This window comes from Rutilus rutilus (genome assembly GCF_951802725.1).
Source record: "Rutilus rutilus genome assembly, chromosome: 21".
Taxonomy (NCBI): Eukaryota; Metazoa; Chordata; class Actinopteri; order Cypriniformes; family Leuciscidae; genus Rutilus; species Rutilus rutilus.
The window spans coordinates 24491593-24515539 of NC_140226.1; the positions used below are offsets into that span (position 1 = coordinate 24491593).

The 23947-nt window shown below is 38.6% G+C and overlaps 1 protein-coding gene across 2 annotated transcripts in view; it reads right to left on the reverse strand.

The window, feature by feature from the left end:
* Nucleotides 1-15640: 15640 nt before the first annotated feature.
* rpap1 (RNA polymerase II associated protein 1) overlaps nt 15641-23947 on the reverse strand; it is a 21417-nt gene continuing 13110 nt past the window's right edge. For both annotated transcript variants that reach the window (XM_084392961.1, XM_084392962.1), the window contains exons 18-25: nt 23812-23921; nt 23033-23228; nt 22795-22941; nt 21798-21940; nt 19080-19842; nt 17267-17443; nt 16041-16097; nt 15641-15917 (exon numbers count right to left, since the gene is read on the reverse strand). In XM_084392961.1, the coding sequence (XP_084249087.1) occupies nt 15774-15917; nt 16041-16097; nt 17267-17443; nt 19080-19842; nt 21798-21940; nt 22795-22941; nt 23033-23228; nt 23812-23921 (1737 nt within the window). In that variant the 3' untranslated portion in view covers nt 15641-15773. The remainder of the gene's footprint in view (nt 15918-16040; nt 16098-17266; nt 17444-19079; nt 19843-21797; nt 21941-22794; nt 22942-23032; nt 23229-23811; nt 23922-23947) is intronic.

Below are 23947 nucleotides of genomic sequence, written 5' to 3' on the forward strand. Positions count from 1 at the left end.
TTTTTTGGTGAACTGTCCCATTAGGTGCCCTTCACATAGAATGTTTTTATATTTAAAAACACACATAGAAAGGCATTGGAATGAAAAAAAAAAAAACAATGTCTAGGGATGTGTTTTTTGAAAGTTGACCTTTTAACTTAGCGGTTTACCTGAGCACGTTTACATATAAAAACCAGGGAAAAGCAGCACAGTAAAATACAAAAACACGACCCCTTAAGCCTTAAGGCCAAGATAAACTCATACTGAATTTCTTTTTCGTTGTTTGTTTAGGTGTAAAAAAGAAGTTAAAAATAACTCTGCAGTGGCTGTGAGTGAACATCTTGACGCCGCCCACGCTGCTGAGGGCGCCGTTTAGATCAATATGTAAATTTGTGCTGTGTGCTTTCCTCACAATAACAAAAACAGCAGTGAAGAAAGCATGTACATGTTTGCATGAGATCTGCAATTCGGCACTCCATTCAAGTAAAGTCACATTTATTTATATAGCCCTTTATACAACAGATTATTTTAAACCAAACAGCTCAGTATTAAACATGAAAAAGCAGTGTCCGTGTTGCTTTCAATTAGGATTGCACTTCAATTTCTACTATTATGCAGCTCTTCCGTGTTAATGTTTTCACTTGCGACATCTCAACGGACTTAAAGGAGTAGTTCAATTTAAAATGAAAATTACCCCATGATTTACTCACCCTCAAGCCATCCTAGCCTAGGTCAGGTGCATATAACTTTCTTCTTTCAGACGAATTTGGAGTTATATTAATAAACACCCTTACTATTCCGAGCTTTATAATGGCAGTGAGTTGCATCCATCCATTATAAAATAACTCCACATGGCTCCGGGGGGTTTACACAAGAACGCTCGCGGATGAAAACGTAAAAAATATTTTATCAGATGTGCCTTTAGTTTAGACGGCGACAGCGTTTTTGGGGCTTAAAAACGCAAAAAAAAGTGAAACCACCCCTTACGAAAAAAAGTATACTTCAAGTTAATTTTATGAACTATACTTGAGTAATGTTCGTATACTCTATGTAGTACAGTGAGTATACTAATGTCAATATGCACTAGTAGTAAACTTGTAAGTGTACTATTTTAATACCGCTTGGGACTAAATTGGCCCACTTGAAGTATATAAAAGTATATGTTTAAGTGTACTATAAGTGTAACAGTAGTAAACTTTAAGTGCACAACTAGTTCATAATTATGTTTCTCATTTGTAGCCTACTGCAAGTGAACTTATGAGTGTACTAGTAGTTTACTATTTTAATACTTGTAGCAACTTTGAAGTATACTCTCAGTAAACTACTAGTTTAGTAGTTGGCGGCGTTCACATATCGCGCCTAAAAACGCATAGAAAACGCTAGGCGCGCCGCGTTCTCCTTTTTCCAAAGCGCTCGGGTGGTTGCGCTCCGGAGGCGTCTGTCGTTGCTAAGCTTGGTTCTTGTCACGTGACCTGCGGTGCGCTTGCAGCATTCTGAAAAGTTGAGATGTTTTTATCTCGATGCGGCGCGGACGCGCTTGGAAAAAACGAGCGCGTCGCACCGCGACCGCGTCGCTTCCATTATGAGCGCGCATACCGCGCGCCTACATTTGAAATAACGAACTTGCGCGCGCAAAAGACGCAATATGTGAACAGGCCCTTATACTACAAGTTTTCTTTAAGTGAACTTAACATCATACTTATAGTTTACCATTATATATTCGTTTTGCTCTTTTAGTGTACTCTCAGTAAACTACTAGTTTAGAAGTTTTATACTACAAGTTTTCTTTAAGTGAACTTAAAATTATACTTATAGTTTACTATTTATATACAATTTTTGCACTTGCAGTAGGCCTATACTACTCTGTTCAAATGTTATTTTTTATACCTGAAAAATACCTTTAACTGTAGTTTAATTTTAAAAACATTTTATTAGCTTCATGCATCATTTTTATCAACACTTGAATGTTGGTAAGTTTCATAAAGAAAGGCAACATTTTAAACAAAGTAGTTGAGAAAATCACATTTTTGTCAAAGACTACGCCTTGATGATCAGATTCAGAACGATGATCAAACACAGATGGAGTAGATCGAGTCCAACACCCCCACAGCTTCAGTCGTTTTCTCTTAATGGGTTAGCCTATGCTTCATTTCATTTGAAAACATTAAGCAGTTTTGATTTACAAGCTGTTTAATGTTTGATGATTACATTATTTTACACTTGAGTGAGCAATCTTCTATCACTTGTTTCAGCTTTTTCTTCTCATGTGTTTTGATCCGGAGATTCTGTACTAGAAGATGTGTCATAGCGCCCCTTACCGTATAACAGTGAAAATATGGATAGCTGGAAAATTCAGTAAATGGTGGGGAAAGAGTAAAGTAGAATTAGAGTAAATTCCTATGTGCACTACCACTGGACTAGCCTACCCAAAAATTCAGATATGCAGAATTAGAAACATATCTGTTTTATATCAATATTTTAATCAATATTTTCAAACAAAGTTTCATAAGACTGTATATGAAAAATTATGTAAAAAAAAGTATATTTAGGCTACTCGATCAAAAGATTTTGCACTTGCAACTACAAGCCAAGTATACTTTGAATAATTAAACTTCTAAGTATATCTCGATCAAAAGATTGAGTACAAGTATAGGCCAAATATACTTGGACTTTTCTTTCAGTATAAGTCAAGTACACTTACAGTGGTGGTCAAAATTGATGGCACCCCTGATAAATATATTAATCATCCATCACAATGACTAAAACCAAAGAATATAGTTCTGATGTGCAGCAAAAGATTGTTGAGCTTCACAAAATAGAAAGTGGCTGTAAGAAAATATCTAAAGAATTGAAAATCCCCATTTTGACCATCAGGGCAATAATTAAGAAGTTATAATCAACTAAAGATGTTACGAATCTGCCTGGAAAAGGACGTGTGTCTATATTGTCTTAATGGATAGTGAGGAGGAAAGTTTGAGTGGCCAAAGACTCTCCAAGGATCACAGATGGAGAATTTGCAGAGATTACTTGAGTCTTGGGGGTCAGAAAGCCTAAAAAAAAATTATCAAACAACCCCTACATCACCACATGTTGTTTGGGAGGTGTTCAAGAAAAATCCTCCTCGCTCCTCCAAAAATAAACTCCAGCATATTCAGTTGTCAGACACGACTGGATCTTCAAAAGGGACCGGATTCTGTGGTCAGATAAAACGAAAAAAAAGGGCTTTTTGGCAACAAACCCAGAAGATGTGTTTGGTGCAAACAGGGATGAAGAGTACTCCATGCCTACGGTTAAATATAATGCTGGATCTTATATGTTGTGGGCATATTTATTTGCTGGAGGTCCTGGACATCTTGTTCAGATACAGTGAGGAAAATAAGTATTTGAACACCCTGCTATTTTGCAAGTTCTCCCACTTGGAAATCATGGAGGGGTCTGAAATTGTCATCGTAGGTGCATGTCCACTGTGAGAGACATAATCTAAAAAAAAAAATCCAGAAATCACAATATATGATTTTTTAACTATTTATTTGTATGATACAGCTGCAAATAAGTATTTGAACACCTGTCTATCAGCTAGAATTCTGACCCTCAAAGACCTGTTAGTCTGCCTTTAAAATGTCCACCTCCACTCCATTTATTATCCTAAATTAGATGCACCTGTTTGAGGTCGTTAGCTGCATAAAGACACCTGTCCACCCCATACAATCAGTAAGAATCCAACTACTAACATGGCCAAGACCAAAGAGCTGTCCAAAGACACTAGAGACAAAATTGTACACCTCCACAAGGCTGGAAAGGGCTATGGGGAAATTGCCAAGCAGCTTGGTGAAAAAAGGTCCACTGTTGGAGCAATCATTAGAAAATGGAAGAAGCTAAACATGACTGTCAATCTCCCTCGGACTGGGGCTCCATGCAAGATCTCACCTCGTGGGGTCTCAATGATCCTAAGAAAGGTGAGAAATCAGCCCAGAACTACACGGGAGGAGCTGGTCAATGACCTGAAAAGAGCTGGGACCACCGTTTCCAAGGTTACTGTTGGTAATACACTAAGACGTCATGGTTTGAAATCATGCATGGCACGGAAGGTTCCCCTGCTTAAACCAGCACATGTCAAGGCCCGTCTTAAGTTTGCCAATGACCATTTGGATGATCCAGAGGAGTCATGGGAGAAAGTCATGTGGTCAGATGAGACCAAAATAGAACTTTTTGGTCATAATTCCACTAAACGTGTTTGGAGGAAGAAGAATGATGAGTACCATCCCAAGAACACCATCCCTACTGTGAAGCATGGGGGTGGTAGCATCATGCTTTGGGGGTGTTTTCTGCACATGGGACAGGGCGACTGCACTGTATTAAGGAGAGGATGACCGGGGCCATGTATTGCGAGATTTTGGGGAACAACCTCCTTCCCTCAGTTAGAGCATTGAAGATGGGTCGAGGCTGGGTCTTCCAACATGACAATGACCCGAAGCACACAGCCAGGATAACCAAGGAGTGGCTCTGTAAGAAGCATATCAAGGTTCTGGCGTGGCCTAGCCAGTCTCCAGACCTAAACCCAATAGAGAATCTTTGGAGGGAGCTCAAACTCCGTGTTTCTCAGCGACAGCCCAGAAACCTGACTGATCTAGAGAAGATCTGTGTGGAGGAGTGGGCCAAAATCCCTCCTGCAGTGTGTGCAAACCTGGTGAAAAACTACAGGAAACGTTTGACCTCTGTAATTGCAAACGAAGGCTACTGTACCAAATATTAACATTGATTTTCTCAGGTGTTCAAATACTTATTTGCAGCTGTATCATACAAATAAATAGTTAAAAAATCATACATTGTGATTTCTGGATTTTTTTTTTTTTAGATTATGTCTCTCACAGTGGACATGCACCTACGATGACAATTTCAGACCCCTCCATGATTTCTAAGTGGGAGAACTTGCAAAATAGCAGGGTGTTCAAATACTTATTTTCCTCACTGTACATGGTATTATGGATTCTAGCAAATACAAACAGATAAAAAATCAAAACCTGACAGCCTCTGCTAGAAATCTTATAATGGGCCGTGGTTGGATCTTCCATCAGGACAACGGTCCAAAACAAACATCAAAATCAACACAAAAATGTGTAACTGAGCACAAAATGAAGCTTCTGCCATGACCGTCCCAATTCCCTGACCTGATGAGTGGGCTGAACTGAAGAGAAGCAGCACCAACATGAACTTGTGAATCTGAAGGATCTGGAGAGATTCTGTATGGAGGAATGGTCTCTGATCTCTTGTCAGGTGTTCTCCAAACTCATCAGGCATTATATAAGAAAACTCAGATCTGTTATCTTGGCAAAAGGAGGTTGCAAAAAGTATTTAATAACAGGGTGCCAACAATTATGGCCAGCGTGTTTTGGAGAAAAACATTTATTTTATAATGTGATTTACCCCCACTTTCAATTCTTTTACTTCAATGAAAGGTTCGATTTTTGTGCATTTTTTGTGCATTTTTTGAATGAAAGATCAAAAGGATAAACAATGCAGATTTATTTTTTACAGCCATTTTTTATCATATTTATCAGGGGTGCCATCAATTTTGACCACCACTGTAAGTGTAATTAAGTATATTTCTGAGAAGTACATAAAGTATATTTTTGAGAAGTATATAAAATGTAGACTGAAAGTATGCTTTCTTATTTTTAGTTGAAAAGAAGTATACTAATAGAACACTTGAATAAACTTATTTTCCATGCTTATTTTATTTAATCTATAAACTATTCCACCCTAAAGTTTGTTACTATATAAACCTGAACATGTTAGTTTATAAGACAGTGTGTAATATTATGTTTAAAAAAAAAGTATTTAATAAGCTACTCAATCAAAATACAAGCCAAGAATACTTAGAATACTTAATTATACTTTTAAGTATATCTCGATCAACAAGTATATTGGCCAAATATACTTGGACTTTTTTGTCAGTATAAGTCAAGTATACTTAATTGGAATTTGAAGTATATTTCTGAGAAGTACATAAAAAGTAGACTGAAAGTATACTTTCTTATTTTTTAGTTTAAAAGAAGTATACTAATAGCACACTTGCATAAACTTCTTTTTCGTAAGGGACCCTCCAGAGTGGAAATCTTAAAAACGCTCCACCGTCGCGTTCCCGTCTAAAGGGTAAAAACGCAAAAGTCTGGCCCTGTCCCAAATGGAACCCTAAGCACTCGCGGTCTTCCTCTGAGTCCGCACTTTTGTGACGTAATGCCGCTTTGACTGTCGGGAAGAAGTCTGCTGCGGAGCCCGCATCAGCGCCAGGGGGGCAGGGCTTCATATTATTTTGAAGCTTCCCCGGGGGCCGCCATTGGCTAGCGGACCATCACCTGCTGTTAGCATTCCATTGACTCCCGTCCATTATTTATTTCTAAAGAAACACGAAAATTTATAAAAGGCTCCATTACCTTGTATCTTACGTTATGGCCCCCTAGATGCAGTTTTTGTAAAAATAGGCTAACGATTGCGTCATAACCACGCGACTCTCTGTCGCACAGTAGAGAGATTACCATATGGACAGGAGGAGAAGCTCGCGCGTAATCGGGGGGACGTGGAGGCAAAATGACAAAAGAATTAATCAGAATACTTAGCAAAAGTTGCTCCTGCTCCTAGCTCATGGACAGCTCCTACTCACACTCTCCGTCTCTGCATGATTCAGGGAATGATTCAGATTTCTCTCGGCACAGCTACTAGAAGACAGACGGGTTGCTCACGTCACATATTCGTCGTCAAGCTCAGTTTGAGTCTGCGCAGTACGCTCGACCATCAGGAAGTTAGTGCTTCTAATTGACTTCACTTGTCTCCGTTGAATCCAATCCGCTGTGTCCAGTTTATATACTGTCTATAATCAGCGCAGGCTCGGCAAAAGTGCGAATCAAGGGCGCAAATCGACCACATGGGGGCGCTCGCGAGCACCCTTCTGAGATCTAAAAATGACAAATGGGACACACTGCGGTCTCACCATAGACAGTAAAAGAAATGGACACAGCGACCCCATTGGAACTCAATTGAGACAAGTGAAGCCCATTTTTAGCGATTTCTTAGCACTTCCTTTCCTGACGCGCAGACTCAAACCGAGCAAAGCGTTACACGGACCACGTGAGCAACCCGTCTGTCTTCTAGTAGCTGTGCCAAGAAAAATCTGAATCATTCACTTCCGAATCTTGCAGAGACGGAGAGTGTGAGTAGGAGCTGTCCATAAGCTTGGAGCAGGAGCAACTTTTGCTAGGTATTCTGATTAATTATTTTGTCATTTTGCCTCCACGTCCCCCCGATTGCCCGCGAGCTTCTCCTCCTGTCCATACGGTAATCTCTCTACTGTGTCGCGTGGTTATGACGCAATCGTTAGCCTACTTTTACAAAAACTGCTTCTACGGGGCCATAACATAAGCTACAAGGTAATGGAGCATTTTATACATTGTCGTGTTTCTTTAGAAATAAATAATGGACAAATGGAGTCTTTAAACGCCTCAGATGTAAAGTTATTCGCTGTCAAAGTGACGCCAAAATGAATGGGAGTCAATGGGATGCTAACTGCAGGTGAAGTTCTGCTACAAGATGGCGGCACGCGGCCGACTTCAACTTCCGGTCGACTTACTTCCCCCCTGGGTCTCACGGACTTAACGGACACGCGCACGTGGCAGCCATTGTAAGTCCACAAGACCGAAAGTGCTCATGAAGTGTGCCATTTGGGACAGGGCCTCTGCTAGGGAGAGAAGTAGAAGGAAGGTTGTACGCAGGCGCGCGGACTTGGTGTTGTTGTGTGACAGTGCTTCACATTGTCACCTAGCCGCCTGGAGTGCATACTACATCGAATCTCACACACTTTTGCATCACCATATGCACACAGATCGTTTCCGTGTAAACATAGCTTAAAACAATTAGAAAAGCAGTGCAGTAAAATACAAAAACGTGTTGTGTGTAATCAGCTCCTTAGTTCTACACCATTATGGGGTCATTCACAAAGAATGTGTTTTTGGCGAGGGGGGCGTGGTTAAGCGAGGTCTGTTGCGTGAGAGAGAGAAAGGAGACGTAAGTATGGTAAAGTGCAATAATGACGAACACCTGTGTCTTGTTGCAGTAATTGGCGTGGAGAGGACGGATATAAGCCGCTGTGGAAAGAGAGTGGGGAGAGGGAGAAAGACTGAGGACTCGTGCGTGAATACTGGAGAAAAGAGTATCTGACCAACCTGGTGGAAAGAGTGACAGAGCCTGTTGTCTGTGCTGTAGCTAGGCTACGGTGAATGCGCTGTGTGCGCAACTTTTGTTTGTTGTTATTTCGAAGTTATCCCAATAAAACGTACGAGTCCCAGTCACGCCGACCCTGTCTTCTTCCTTTCAACTCTTAAACCTCATCCCGGTGTTTTTATTTAAAAACACAACACATGACAGTGTAATGACCAAAAACACAAGGTCTATGTAAAAGTTGAACCAAGCGCTGCACTTTTAGAATGCTTTGTCATGCGCGAGATGCTGCTAAACCTGAAAGCAACGGTCAAACATGTCAGTCAAGCGTATGTTGACATATAAAAACAATGCAGTGAAATGCAAAAACTTCTGTGTGAATGGGGCTTCACCTTTTTGAAAGAGACCCAGGATTTAGATCATAAAACATACAGTAATTGTTTCAAAACAGTGTCAGTATAAATTAGAGTAACACAGACAGAGACCTTTGCATCCATTGGTTTTCTCTCCTTGATGATGTTTAAGAGCAGTCAGTCCATGAACTGTTCCCAGCAGGCCTTTGCTTTAAGTCTCCCCTCTGAAATGTCACTTATCTGCTCTTACATAACATATGGCCTTTAGGAGGGCACTTTTAATCATGGGCAGGATGCAATCTTGCATCAGCATTTGTGAGCTGTGGCAATACATCTATGAGGCTGCTGTTATCCATTTGAAATGCAGCGTCAATGAACAATTGCCAAAATATCTAAATGTATAGTGCTGTGAGATTTATGGAGGCAAGAGTAAAATTTAGAGAGGACGAAAGGAAGACTGTGGTTTTCACAGACATAATTCACTTCTGACAGAGTGCATAAATCAATAAGTGAAGCACAAAACAGAAACTCCCAGTAACGGTTATCTAAAGCCCAGTCAACAAAGAGACACAAAGACAAACAATTCGGTGTAATCTCTATTCACAATTGAGCAGACGTGCCACAAATCAACAGCCATTCCAACAGAAGCTATTCAAGTGATTGTGTACAGTAAGTTACATTCTTTTTTAAGATAAAGCCCTGGTTTCAAAGACAGAGCTTATAGAGAGTAGGCCTTTGTTAAATTTGGCCATTTAAGTAGCTTTTATAAACATTACTGGTGTGCATCTTGAGACCAAACAATGCCACTGACATTTTAAGATACGTATGTGTTAAGACAGCTCAAACATGCATTTTAGTCTGGGACTAGGCTTAAGCCTTGTCTATGAAACTGGGCTAAAAGGTGTTATTCTGTGGCAGCACTTAGTAAAGCTGTGATAGTGAGAACGTTTATTGCTATAAAATAACAGTTTAGGCGTCTGTAAAATATACTGAACATCCTTCTGGAGTCTAGACATCTTTTACGCCACTTATGCTATGAAACCAAGAACCTGTGAATTGCAGAGAGAGAACTGCACAATCCGAAGCATCTTTGCAAGGTTCTGGTACCCTATTGAATCTCTGTCTGTGTTTTTCAGCTTCATTTGTTGGTAGGAGTGAACACATGCAGACTGCGTCTTAACAACGACTGCTTCTCATTTTTCTATGGAGAACTTTTCTCTTCTCTGCCTAAAGATGTCAAGACAGCTAGCTTGAACAGGGACTTCGCTAAAATTCATGGGTTCTGAATTTACATTGAAAAAACATGGTAGCTAACACTTTAGTTTAGGGTCCAATTCTCACTATTAACTAGTTGCTTAAAGGAGAACTCCGGTCAATTTTAACATTGAGCTCATTTTTTTGTACATTTGGAGTACTGCCAGTACAGAGAACAACGACAAAAATCGGTGTTGCCTACAACGTGTTATCCTCTTTTTAAAATTTGCACCCTGTTGACTTCAATGGGGCAAGTTTTAAACCTGCTTTTAGCCTCTTAACATCCTTGATGTGTCATTATGATCACGCGCGTGAACTCGACAATCGATTAATGTGGACTTCGACCGAAAACAGGATGTAAATACAGGTATGTGCGCTGGCTGAATAAACATCATTTTTTATATATTTCTTTTACATCTACTGCAGTCAGATTCACCCGCGTTCACTCCGAAGCATTCACTCACATGACCTGTGCACTTGTAATGACACATCAAGGATGTTAAGAGGCTAAAAGCAGGTTTAAAACTTGCCCCATTGAAGTCAACAGGGTGCAAATTTTAAAACGAGGATAACATGGTGTAGGCAACACCGATTTGTGTCGTTGTTCTCTGTACTGACAGCACTCCAAATGTACAAAAAAAAATGAGCTCAATGTTAAAATTGACCGGAGTTCTCCTTTAATAGAGTGCATACTACTAGTATATTGGCTGTTTATAAGTACTTATAAAGCACATATTAATGCCATTTTCTGCACGACCATATTCTACGTCCATTAATCCTACCCAATACCTAAACTTAACCACTACCTTACTAACTATTAATAAGCAGTAATTAAGAGTTTATTGAGGCAATAGTCGTAGTTAATAGTTAGTTAAAAGTGAGAATTGGACCCTAAACTAAAGTGTGACCAAAAACATTTTACATCCGATTTTTTTCTTGTTTTATATTTATATAGCCATTTGTAATGTTTTTGAAAGTTTTTTAGTCTCACCAAGGCTGCATTTATTTCATCAAAAATACAGCAAAAACAGTCATATGTGAAATACTACACTGTAAAAAATGTCTAACCTTCCCAACTCTTTCTAGTGACTGATCACAGCTAAATTTTTCAATTGGCCCAAGTGAAATTCTGTAAATTTAATTTGATAATTTACAGCATTGAAAAATTTAGATGTGACCAGTCACTAGAAAATTTTGAGTTGGGGAGGCTAGACATTTTTTACAGTGTATCACAATCAACTGTTTTTCTGTATTAATATTTCAACAGCTTAATTTTAGTTAAATATTCAATTTAACATTACTCCACTCTTCAGTGTCAAATGATTCTTCAGAAATAATTCTAATATGCTGATTTGATGCTCAAGAAACATTTCTTATTATCAATGTTGAAAACAGTTGTGCTACAAATAAAATATATTGCGGTGTGCTGAAAATAAGAGAATAAAATATCAAAAGTTCCAAATGCTATATATATATACTGTACACACACACACACACACTCTACTTTTATATATAAAACTAGAAAAGAACAATACTAATTTTCATTTACAACCTGCAAGCACGTCCCTTTTGCTTGTTTTCTGCCTGGGGTTAACATGCTCCTCACTCAATGTGGGTATTGTCAGGGGCTTGAGATGTTGCCAGGGCACCATGTCCTGTGTCTAATATAATCAGTCTCACTGAATTACTATCCTAGCTAATAACATTATGACCTGGTGACACCAATTTAGTCCCTATAGGCTGAGGCCCTCCACTCCTTTATATTACACGGTCTGTTTGCCTCAGCTGCTGTCCGTAGAGATTTGTAAGGTGTCTGCCCTGAAAAAAGGGCACTCTGCGGAACACTGAGTGATTAGTCTCCAAGGCCCCTGAAAAAATGGGTTGGATTTGGACATTGGACATTTTAGACCGACTTTTGAGCCAACAAATGTAGTCTGTCTGAGTAATGAGGTAAAAATTTGTTTCACAGGAGTTCATCCAAGTGACAACCAAGAACAGGAGAAAAGCTGTCATATAAAGAATGATTGGAGCAACTGTAAGCTTGTGCAAGAAGACACTTAGGAAAGGCTGTTTATAGATGCCTACGGGCACAACCTGAATATCACACACTGCCATTAATACAACACATCTGGACTCTGTTACCATTCGACATATTTTTTTTCTTTTCTTTACATCTTATATTTCAGCTGCACACACACACACACGCACACACAAAACCCATAAAGTGTCAGAGGCACACAAAAGGATCCTCTATTTCTGCTTTCACGCATATAAAAAGTAATGACGAGTAATTCGATTAACTACCAAGAGGCAAAAAAATACTAAAATGTCCTGAAAGGTTATTTTTGTTTCATATCCGGTTGAAAATGAATGTATCATGAATATCCACGGGCATACATTCCTTGAATTTTGTTTATTCATGGGACATGGCCATCCATATAATCAAATTTAGTTTTCACATTAAAATGACATTGAACTAATTTTCAAGTGGTGAAAGTAACTTTTTAATAGAATGAGAATTTTTAACTGGATATAATTACTGCCATTGCCTTGTCATCTTGTTCTGTTTATTTATTGTTAACAAGTTTTCACAATTCTTGGCAAAATGCTAGGAAAACATGTTTTTAATTTTCTGCTGTTACTTTTGCTAGTAGACAGAACTGGAAAAATGTGCTACCTTCTCTTGAAATATCATTAGAAAGCAAGCTTTTACAATGGAAAATACCCAAGATTGACCAGAAAATGGTATATTTATTCATTCAAATATTCATTCAGCAAATCCAACCAATTACACATGGACCACTGGAAAAAGTGTTTCACACTTCAATGCTTTGAAATCAAATGTCATACCAGCTAAATATATTGCAGTAAACAAGACTAATAGATCACCACCATCACTATCCCTGAAGACACACATTATACATTTAATGTAAAACTGTGGGAAATAGTAATGACAGATTCTGTGCATTTCACATTCGTGAGAAGGCTCCATAATTCTACAACTATGTCTGTTGAGCAATGTGTGCACCTGTGTTTAAATGCACTACGCATTAGTGTCTAAAATCATATTTCCATTTTTACACACAAAAAAGCCTCTGACATTTTTCTCGTTACACAAACAGAAATCAAATGGAGTCAGATATCCATCAGCAATTTGTAGCAGCATCAAGTTTGAAACCACACAATAGAGTCCGGACAAAAACAAATTTGGATAAATAGGATCTCACGGTGGGCGATACAGTTGAGATGTTGTGTTGTCTACAGGAGCCGTAGTGAAACTCAGTGCCCCCTGCCTGTGATATAATGCAGACCAGATGTCAGCTGAACCGTGTGACTAGCATTAGCAGCACTCACAGGAGGCTTCATTGTCTTTCACTGGCAAGCAAAAAGTCAGCATTCCTGAAGGAGCAAACAAGAGACTAACCGGCAACCGCCGCCTTTTCCCGTTCTTTCTCATTTTACTTTGGTTTTATTGAATTCCTTAATGACATTTAAACAAGACGACGACGACGACGAGGAAGCTGCAAGAACAGCAAAAACAAAAGTGCTCTGTACATACTGTATAAGATACCAGACTTGGGGAAGGAATTAAACAATTCATGTTCCCTAACAATCCTTTTTAATAAATAATTGTAAAATGCAATGCAATTCTGTATGTAGTACGAATGTGTATAGCATGAATGTAATCTTGATGTAGGCTACTACATCCGCCATGTTGTCATTATCATGTGACCTAGCAATGTCAGTTGCATCGCTTTACTTCCATTCATAAATCCTCTCCCGTGGCCTCATGGGATAGTTAAGTGTCCATTTTATGCACACTTCAGAATCTCGCAAAAAAAAAAAAAAAATAGAAGGTCATCCACGTACTTTGAATTCCAACATACTTAGTGTGCGATTAGGGATGCGGCCAGTAGCTTGGGAATCCGATTTCACTGCTTGTGTTTCCAAGTCACTAAAGGCCTCATTATACTTCTGCGTCGGACATACGCCGGAGCCTATACGCCGTAGGCAACGTGTTGGTTTTAATTTACTTCTGTGTCGTTGTCCGCGTTGACGCGCACCTGGGGAGCATGAAACCCCGAGGGAGGGGTTCTGGCAGACCAATCACAGCGCTTGTGTCCGCGTAGAATTGACGCGTTGTTACATTTTTGGAGAGGTGCACGTCAGGGTACGCCGAAGGGTACGCGCGCTACACACAGCCTACGACGTAGCTACGGCGGCAGTTCGACGCAGAAGTATAAAACAGGCTTTAGAGTCATTTGCTCGAGAATCGGACTTCACTGGCCATGCTGAAGAGGAACCGGTTCTTGGTTTCCTACCTTAGTCTCGAGTTCCTCCAATACATCTTTTTCCACCCATGTTATAATCTGCCAAGTAAAAATTGTTCAGTCGCTTTGAGAAATCGGCACAAACAAGGCATGATAAGTTAAGCACTGAAGTTTAATATTCAAAAACAAAATTGAAGAACGAACAGGTGTGACGTCATTTCAAACCAAATCTGGCCAAAACAACGGTGTTCTTGAGGATGTTTCCGGAAAACTTCACACTGGCTGTTAAACACATGTTCATGATGATTACATAATAGGTGGAAACCTATTTTACATGGAAGTCTTTTCAAGTAATTTCTTCACTCAGTCTGTGGAAGTCAGACACATACAAAAATATGAATACAAAAGAGGAAGATCTATAAGCTCTAAAGGGAGAAAGTGGCTTTAAGACCAAACAGAGACCAGAGCCTTTTCATAGATATTAAGGTCAAGTCAGAGTTGATGAAAGAATAAATATCTCCTTGTCTTTATTTGCCCAAGGTCATTTTCCCAAGTTGATTTTGTACAAGTCCTTTTTGTGGTATTTTAATTTTAGTATATTGAAGAATGTACAGTGTTAATATTTTGAATTATACTGACATAAATGGAGCACGCTGATCATGGCTCTCTGACTCATCTCAGAATGAGATGAAAGAAAAATGAAAACCTTTTAAAAGGTCCTTTGTGATTCCCCACAACTGTCAGTGCAATTAATAAAGCTCAAAGACAATATTTACGTTGAGGAATTTGCTAATTTTTCATCAGTTGTTGACATAAGCTCTATATGGACACCAAGAGTGGCGTATGTAAAATGAAACTGATTAATGATAAAACGTATTTGAATAGGAATGTATGCAATTCATGGGGGATGAGCGAGCTCTGACATCCTACAACCCTGGAATTTTGCCATTTATGTTTTCAGTCACACAGCATGTTAAACACAATGGCGAGTATGATTATCTTACAGTCCTATAAGCAAAATACCATATACTATATTCCAACTAACTGTGGTAGAGAGGCGGCACAACTATTAATGTGAATAATTTCAAATATTTCTGGCATAAAAGCCTCCACTGTATCAAAAATATACACATTACCATGCAAAGCAACCATACAGCACTTAGCAGTGGTCAAAAAAACATTTCCAAAACAACTTTTGGATTAATTCCTGAAATTTAAACTCCGGATTTAAATTACCGCACGACCCTGGTGTTTGTCCAAAACCAGTATAATTTAGCTGGGATTTTTTTTTCTTTTTTTTTGTGGATGGAGGGAGGAAAAACCCCTGACACTTCAGATTCAGGCGGCAATAAAATAACTGACTAACCCATGTCAATTCTGGAATTATCTTACGTCCGCATGTCAAATAACTAGCCTCTGAATATGGCTACAAATCCATATCTTACTTCAGAACAGTTGAAGATGTGCCACTTTGGACTGCTGGCATATATACTTGACCAAATATTCAAGGATATTGTCTTGGCCAAAAAACAAAGAGGAAAAAGGGATATGGACACAAGTAACCACACCATATACACGAGAAACCAAAAATTTATTTTAAAGTCTATTGTTGTCATTTGTCCCTAACAAGCTAAAAATCACAGATATATTAGGATGGTAGCTCACAAATCACCTAGGGCACTATGGAACCAGGAGTTTTCCTTTTTCACCTTTCTCCCCCTTTCTGTACAGTTCCTACAATGCTTTCCAACCTGCGGGCACGAATGCAGGGCAGCTGTTCATAAGTGCTGAAGCCCAGCTCTGAATTTTGCTGGGGCTGCCAAAAAAGAAGGAGGTGGTTCTTCAACACCTGGAGCAAAAAAAACAACACCACCAGGAAAGGTGAGCAATCAAGAGAGAAATATAATGGAGATAAAAGTAGATCCTGGAAATAGAAGCTCTCTTTAAAGTAGAGGTGAGTGGCTGATGGTACCTCATCTGTCATGTAGTAGGTCTTTCTAAGCAGGCTCCGACGTGCCGCTTCCACATCCTGCAGAGAATGAAAGTCAGGATGGTCATCACTCACAGCAAAATGACAAGATAAGACAGCTAAGAGACCATCTATCACACTTGCTTCACTCTTCCGACGTATTTCAAACCCAACCACTCCATTTAGGATTATGTGACAGACAACTTGCATATATAATTTATAGGTTCCCCCAGAGGAAACATTTGCATAAAGTACATTTGCTTGACTTGATGACTTAAATTTGTGTATTTTCCTCATATTAAGCCATTATATGGCTCCTAAAAAACTAGGAATATAATGCACAAGTCATTCTGACAATTCTATTTTTTTTTTAACTTGAGAGTCTTTGGTCACTATTCACATTCAGTGTATGGAAAGAGCAGCTTAAATATTCTGCTAAAGGTCTTTTTATGCTCCATTTAAGAAAGTCAGTCATATGGGTTTGTAATGTTGTAAAAACCAATGAAAATGAAGATTGAATTTTCATTTTTGGAACTAGCAAGAAGTAAATTCTTGCTTTTTTTGTGACATTGGTCTTGCTCAGTGTTGTGATCTTTAACTAAAACTAAAAATCTATTCAAAATCCTTTTAGGTAACTAAAATTAAGCTGAAATAAAATATGATATACATTTTAGATGAAAATTATACATTTAGTCCTGATTTGCTAGCATTTACACAATCATTTTTAACACCGAACCTAAAGATATAAATCAAGAAAAAACCCCCAGCTTTTATGACGTATATTTTGAAACAGAACTTGTCAAACATCCAAAACAATGCTGTGTGCTGGACTAATGCCCGCTATACGTGCGTACATATGATGGTATATGATGGAGCTGACAACTCGGGAAGAACGTATAAAATGTGTAATGAATAAATGTGTCAAAACAGCGACAGGAATCCCTCCATCACACACAAACGAAAATCTGCTGCGAGGAGACGCGGTTCTGATGCCTGTTATGGGTAACATCGCGCCTATGACGAGAAAAAACAGGTTTGCTTGAGCATTCTGTCCTTTTTAGGGTCGCAGCTTGTGACATGTCTGTTTTTGGTTTGATTACATGTCTTTGGTCCGTGTTCCGTTCATATTTCAGTCAAATCGCACCAGAGTTTGTTATAATCAATTGTGAACCCACCCTTAAATGATATAATACTAAAATAACACTGGTCTTGATGCCCTTGTAGTTTACCTCAGCCACTGCATCCTGGGAGAAGATAAAAGCATTGAGATGTGCAACAGCCACTGCATAAAGTACAGGACACCAGTTCCTCTTCAGAGCTCCTGTTACTAGTGCTCGAAAGTACAGCCGCAACAGAGGCAGGGAGTCCTCCATGGGGGACGTGAACTTCTCCAGTGGAACAGGCAGCTGTAAAGGACAAACAAATCAAATTTCAGCTGGAGACGGTCTTAACTGCTTCACAAAAGGGATTTACAGTTTAGTCATATATCTAGCACATATATATCCATGGATAAGCTCTGAAATGCCTTAAAAGGGCTTTTTATCTTCAGTCAGAACAGCCATAATTTCAACCAAACATACATTTTTTATGTTTAATGCTATTTAGTCAAGGGAAAAAAAACTTCTACATTTAGAGTAGGCAAAAATAAATTATGTAGTTTTATTTTGTCGCAAAACTTCTGTGACTCTTATTAAATTTCTTTGAATTCAGAATAGTTCAACTTTTCGAAATTACAAAAAGCTGAATAATACAATAAAATCACTTTATTTTATATCCAAATTTTCTGAAGAGACAATCTCTTTATATAATGAACAGATTTAATTTATGATTTTATTCATATAAATATTCATCAACGCACACATCAGTTGTGGTAAAGGAAGCTCAAGCATGTTTGCTTGACGTGCGAGAACGAGGTTGGTTCGAGTGTGTTACGCAGCACGTTTGAGCTTCAGCAAGAACCAATGAAAACTGTTCTCGTGCGTCAAGCAAGTTTGGATAAGTTTCAGTTTCTGTTCGCTGATCAATGTTTATAAAAGACTAAATTCAATCTGTTCATCATTTAAAGCAATCACTTTATGAAATTTTAAAGCATCAAAGTGTAGTTGCGTGGAATATCAATGGAGGAAGAGAAATCTCTCATATTACATGAAAATATCTTCTTTTGTGTTTCAAAGATGAACGAATATCTTACGGGTTTGGAACAACATGAGGGTGGAGTAATAATTGATGATTTTTTTTCCCTTTTTTGGTGAACTAACCCTTTAATTAAAATAACTTCTCCCCACAAATACATCTCTCATGTTCTCTAATGGCATGTGCACTTGCGCAAGGGTGGGTGGGACAATAAATTCTCCCCTCCAGCAACCTGTCACTCACATGAGGTCGCAGCAATAGCAAAAACAAAGAAACGTGTGTGACGCCGCTGACAGGCTAGGATGCCGGTCCGCTATTCCCCTCAGTTGCTTAGGCCTAGAGAGGATGAGACCTGGACCCATCCTAACTGATCACTGCCCGTCCTTCATGACTCCCCGGCACGATGAGGAAACCAGATCCCTTGATTATTTGGACACTTTATTTTCCCTTTTTTTGACATTTTATGTTTTATTTCTGTTAAATAAATGCCTCTCCGAGGCCTGACGCCACACAACCACTGTGTCTGTCCTTTGCTCCTCCCACCACAATAGGAAGTCTACAACTATTTTAGCAAATTTAAATGGGAAAATAAAACATGCATTAAAATACTAGCAATTCTCAAAATGTTTCCTAATTTTATATTGGCAGCAAAATAACAGTGAACTAACTATTCACCACTCATATCATGTCCATTCATATCATGCATTTGGTAGATCCTAAGCAAACAAATTAGTGAACTCAAGTAGACTTTTCCAACTCAAATCATCGGATGACCTTGTGAACTGCACTTCAATGATCAAATCTTAGTCTGAATTGGATCACTGCTTCAGATGCCCATGATTGCAATGAGAAAACAACTCATGTTTCCATTTTGTTTATCCTAACACTTGATGAAAAGAAACCCCTTACCTGCTGTAGCGAGACCCCCAGCGATCGCAGCATTCCCACATGTTCACCAAACACAGCCAGCCTCATGGTGACACTGTAGCGCCGCTGTAGAGGCAAAAGCATGAAGCAGCCAAAGAGCAGGTCACCGAATGACACAGCCTCATACTGCGCCAGCAGAGCCGAGTATAAGTCATGAAAGGAAGCCAGGCCTGGTGGAGCTGAGCCCAGATCCAGCGCCTCAAGCTGGGCTGGCCGTGTTAGTCTGCGAAACAGCGCCCAAGTAAGTTCTTGCACAGGTCGTTCCAGGAAGAGGTCACTGGAGCACAGAAAGACACAGGCTAGCCGGGCTAACTTAGCCACTGGTGGCACAGCCGTGAGCGCTTGCTCCCTCCAGCTCTCCAGCACAAGGAGCCATTGAAGGCAGTGAGTGGCTGACTGTACAGACCCTGCTGGAAGAGACTCGACCTGCTGCCCACCACCAGCTGACTGTCCCGTTCGCTCATAGAGACTGATGAGCGGTAAGAAGGGCCAGTCGGAAGGCAGCGAGGGGCCAGTAAGCTCAGGTAGAAGATGAGAGCTGACGAAAGGGTTTCTGCCGAGGTACCGGTCACGGGATGAAAGAACAGAGGGTTCCATGTATGCAAGGTGGGTGAGGTAGCAACCGCGGATGGAGGGCAAATGATGAAGAGCGTCACGTAGCAGGGCACCAACGGCAGGTGAAGTCCTCTCCTTGAGCTGCAATTCAGCAAACGCGGCCACCTCTGGTTCACCACAACCACCCTCCCTAACAAGGAAAAGAATAGAATTATTACTAAATGAATCCATATTACATACTTAAAACTAAAAACATTTAATTCGCATGACAGAGAAAAAAAAAAAATATATATATATATATATACAGTATATTCTCATTCTCAAAGTACATCCTTCCAGTGGTTAAATTGTGAAAAATATAAAAGACAAAAATAATACCAAAAAAATATTAATAAACATACATACACAACAGTTACAAAGTTTGGGGTCGGTAATATTTGTTAATGTTTTAGAAAGTCGTCTCTTACGCACACTATTTGATAAAAAAAATAAAAAAAAATGTTTTGATATTGATCAAAAATACAATAAAACAGAATATTGTTAAATATTATTACATTAAAATTATATATTATATATAAAATGATAACCTTTTTCTATTGCTGAAGTTATCCCCCTCCCCTTCTCTTACTGAGCCCAAACGTTTAAATAATGTAAAATAAAAGAATAAAATACTGTAGATAAACACAAATGAAACATTCACCAATACATATAAAAAAAATAACTAAAAACAACAACTGTCAACTGTCCATGGAAAGATCCGCTCCATCCAGTCAGAAATGTGCAGTTTGCTGCTCTCTTGTGAATATGATGTCACACTACAGCTTGATAAACATTTAACATCGCAAGAACACAAATGAACAATAAATGTATTTATAGCATGTCTGAAACTCTACAGAAATGCAGAAACATCTGAACACAAACAGTACACAATCAGAACGATGAACAATAACATGCAGCCAAATCTATATACGCAGCCAAGACCTGATCAGTTTCCCAATGAGTTTCAGCTCTTATCTTGGTACAGTTAATGAAACAAAGCCTGTCCTCGCGGAAGAGGTTCAATAATAATAATACTATCATTTCACATCAAAGCAACATAAAATATATAATCATAGATTACCGAGATAAAATAAAATAAATTGCATCCTAGAGACCCTCTGATCTGTAGGCACTTACACAAATTCTTACAGTCAGTTAAGATTAAACAAAATGAGGCCTAAATTGGCTTTTTTTCTATCTTTCTTTGCTTACACTGAATTCAAAGTATAGTGACATTTGTAATGACAATAAACATGCAAAAAATATGAAATATGAACTGGTGTCAAGGTGATTTTTAGAGGAAGTATGAAGTCTAGTGCCAAGTATCTGAATATTTGTGGGCACCATATAAGAAAATGTGAATATTATTTTGTGAATACAATGTAAGGGACAAATTACAATCAAACTAAAGCCCTATTCGCATGGGATAAGTATTACCTGGTGACCTCTAGTCATTTGTAATAATTGCGGAGGTTGTCTGTGATCTTAATCCCGTGTGAATCGGCCATGTCTGTAATTTGTAAAGTAAAAATTCCCCTGCAAATGACCTACCATATTTCGCCGAACACCGATAATCTCTGTGATTTGGCGGGGTCGTTTATAATTTTTTCAAGGTTTTTGTTTCGTGTGCGCTTTTTTATCCATCTTTCGCAAAGAATGGAGGCTGCGTTGGAGTGTTTTGATAGTATTTTGGTATTCTGGGTCATATCGCTATACACCATACAGCTATACAATTTGCAGAAAGAGAAAGCTGAAAACCATCAGAAGGGCAAAAACAAAAAGAATGATTAGATGGAGATGAATTACATGTATAGCAGCATGCGGTAAGGAACATTCTTCTGTTTATGATAAATCATACAGCTAGACCTACAAGACATTTCCAAGCAATAGCCTATTGACATCATATCCAGGAGATACGTCTGTAAATTTGAGTAAAATCAATCATAGGCTTCGCTTATCCCGTGCGAATGCACCACATGAAATTCAGATGTGGGCGGGTAATTTCTAAATCGCACGTGGTCCCCAGATAATACTAATCCAGTGCGAATAGGGCTTAAGACTGCAAGGGAGATGAGAGCTTGCGGCAAAACTTCATCAGATACTTACGGAAGGAGGCTGTGGCTGAAAGTCAAGGCAGACATGAGTTCATGTGCCAAGTATTCACTGCCAGGCAGCAGCCAAGACAATAAAGCCAACGATACTTGGTGGAACAAGAAAGCGTGTTTGGCCACCTCTGGGTCAACTGGAACCTAAAGATAATTAAATCACAGAATAAAACAGGGTTACTATTTCAAACTTCACATTTCAGTTCCTATCTCAGGGTTCACATTTTCCATTTCAAAATCAGAATCAGTTGATTTTTCAGACCGTGTTTAACATAAATGGATCATACAGCATTATTTTCAGCATTATATTTGGTATATAGGACAGTAATCTGTAAAAAAAAAAAAATTCTTGGGGTTTTCTCAAAGGTGATTACACGCGTTTATATGACGTAAATAACCCTAAAATAACAAAGCATAGTCTGATTTGGTCCTTTATCTGTTGCTGGTTTAAGTGGCATTTGAGTAAACATTCTTTTAGTGAAGTTCAAAATAGACTCGCTTATGGTAAAGACAAACAGTTTTGCGTAATGAAAATGTGCAACTTGAATTCATTCAGTCATGTTTGACAAATCAGTATATGATCACTAAACTTTTGCAATGAAAACACTCTGCTTGTATGATAATTGTTTTAAATAAATTCTTAATTTTATATTTTAGAAAACTGAATGGGGAAATAATCTGAAAACACAATAATTCTGTTTTCTTTTTTCCATACTTATCCAGACCTGGAAATTTTCTAAAATCAAATTCCATACTTTTCCAAACTTCATAGGAACCCTGATAAATGCATTTAAATTTATTTCAATAATTAATCCAGCACAATTAAGCTTTAACCCTATTTTTCAGGTCAGATTAATTATACAATATATTTCACTCATTAAGCAAAGAAATTAAAAAATAATAATAATAATATTATATTTCATTTATAAATGATATCAGTATGCATAATATAATATGTATGCAAATGCTGTTTTGTTAAATGCAGAGGTTGCAGTTACCAGCTTGTGAGCCAGTCTGAGCAGTAGATACAGCAGGTGGTGCTCATGGCGTAAAATCCAGGCGCTCATGTGAGAAACAGAGGGCATGGCTCCGATACAAGACCGCAGATAACCCAGTACAGCGTCAGAGAGGATGAGACGACTGAACTGATAAGAGACAGAGAAAGAAATTTGCCACGAATTTAAAAGAACGCAGCATTTTTTCAGATCTATAAAAGTTTAGCCATAGTGAATTTACCTTGTGAATTAAGCCCTTGTGGATGGAGGTGACGGTGTTCAGCAGGTATAGGAGGGCAGTAGGGAGGGACAGAGGGGAGTTGGGTCCTGCTATCGTGCTGGAGGACATCAGCCTTGAGCAGAACAGGCCTGGCAGACTGGGGACGACCTCCCCACCAAGGGCACTCAGCCCGGGGTTACAGATCACAGAGCTGGACCTGCAGAAGGAGATCATATTATGTTCCATTTATGCAAGATCTATTCTTTTTGTATGGCTCAAAATGATCACTGTAACCTACAATATAAGCCCAGGCATCTCCTTTATTCATTTACTTACATCAAATGCTATATTAAATGGCAAAAAAAAAAAAAAAAATACAATACAATAATTATAATTTAATTCAGGGAATATAATTCACTTGATTCTTCAAGTGAACACACTTTTAAAGAAAAGATCAATACATCTGAAAACATCTGTTGCAATCTAAGTCATATATAGTAATTTCATTGTACAATAACACCACAAATAAAGTCATTATAATTTTTAAATTATTAATATTTAACTAATATTACTAGACCATTTCACATTTTTTGTTTTATTAATATTACATTTTATTGTTGTATTTAACATTATGTTGTTGTAATTATGTTAATGCAACTATAATTGATCAGTTTTTTTTTTTTAAAGCTACTACCTGGTTTGTAAAAACAAAAAAAACAAAAAACCATGAATTCATATGGTATACAGTAAACGATGTGATTACTCTCAGAACACTAAAGTAAAATAACAGATCACCCTACCTGAAGCTGCTGGCCATATTTTGCATGGCCTGATGGGATATCAGGGGCAGAAGCACGTCTGAAGTTAGTGACTCTAGTTCCTGTAGACTCTGTACCGGCTGGAAAGAGCTCTGACAAATGAATCAGATCAGATTAG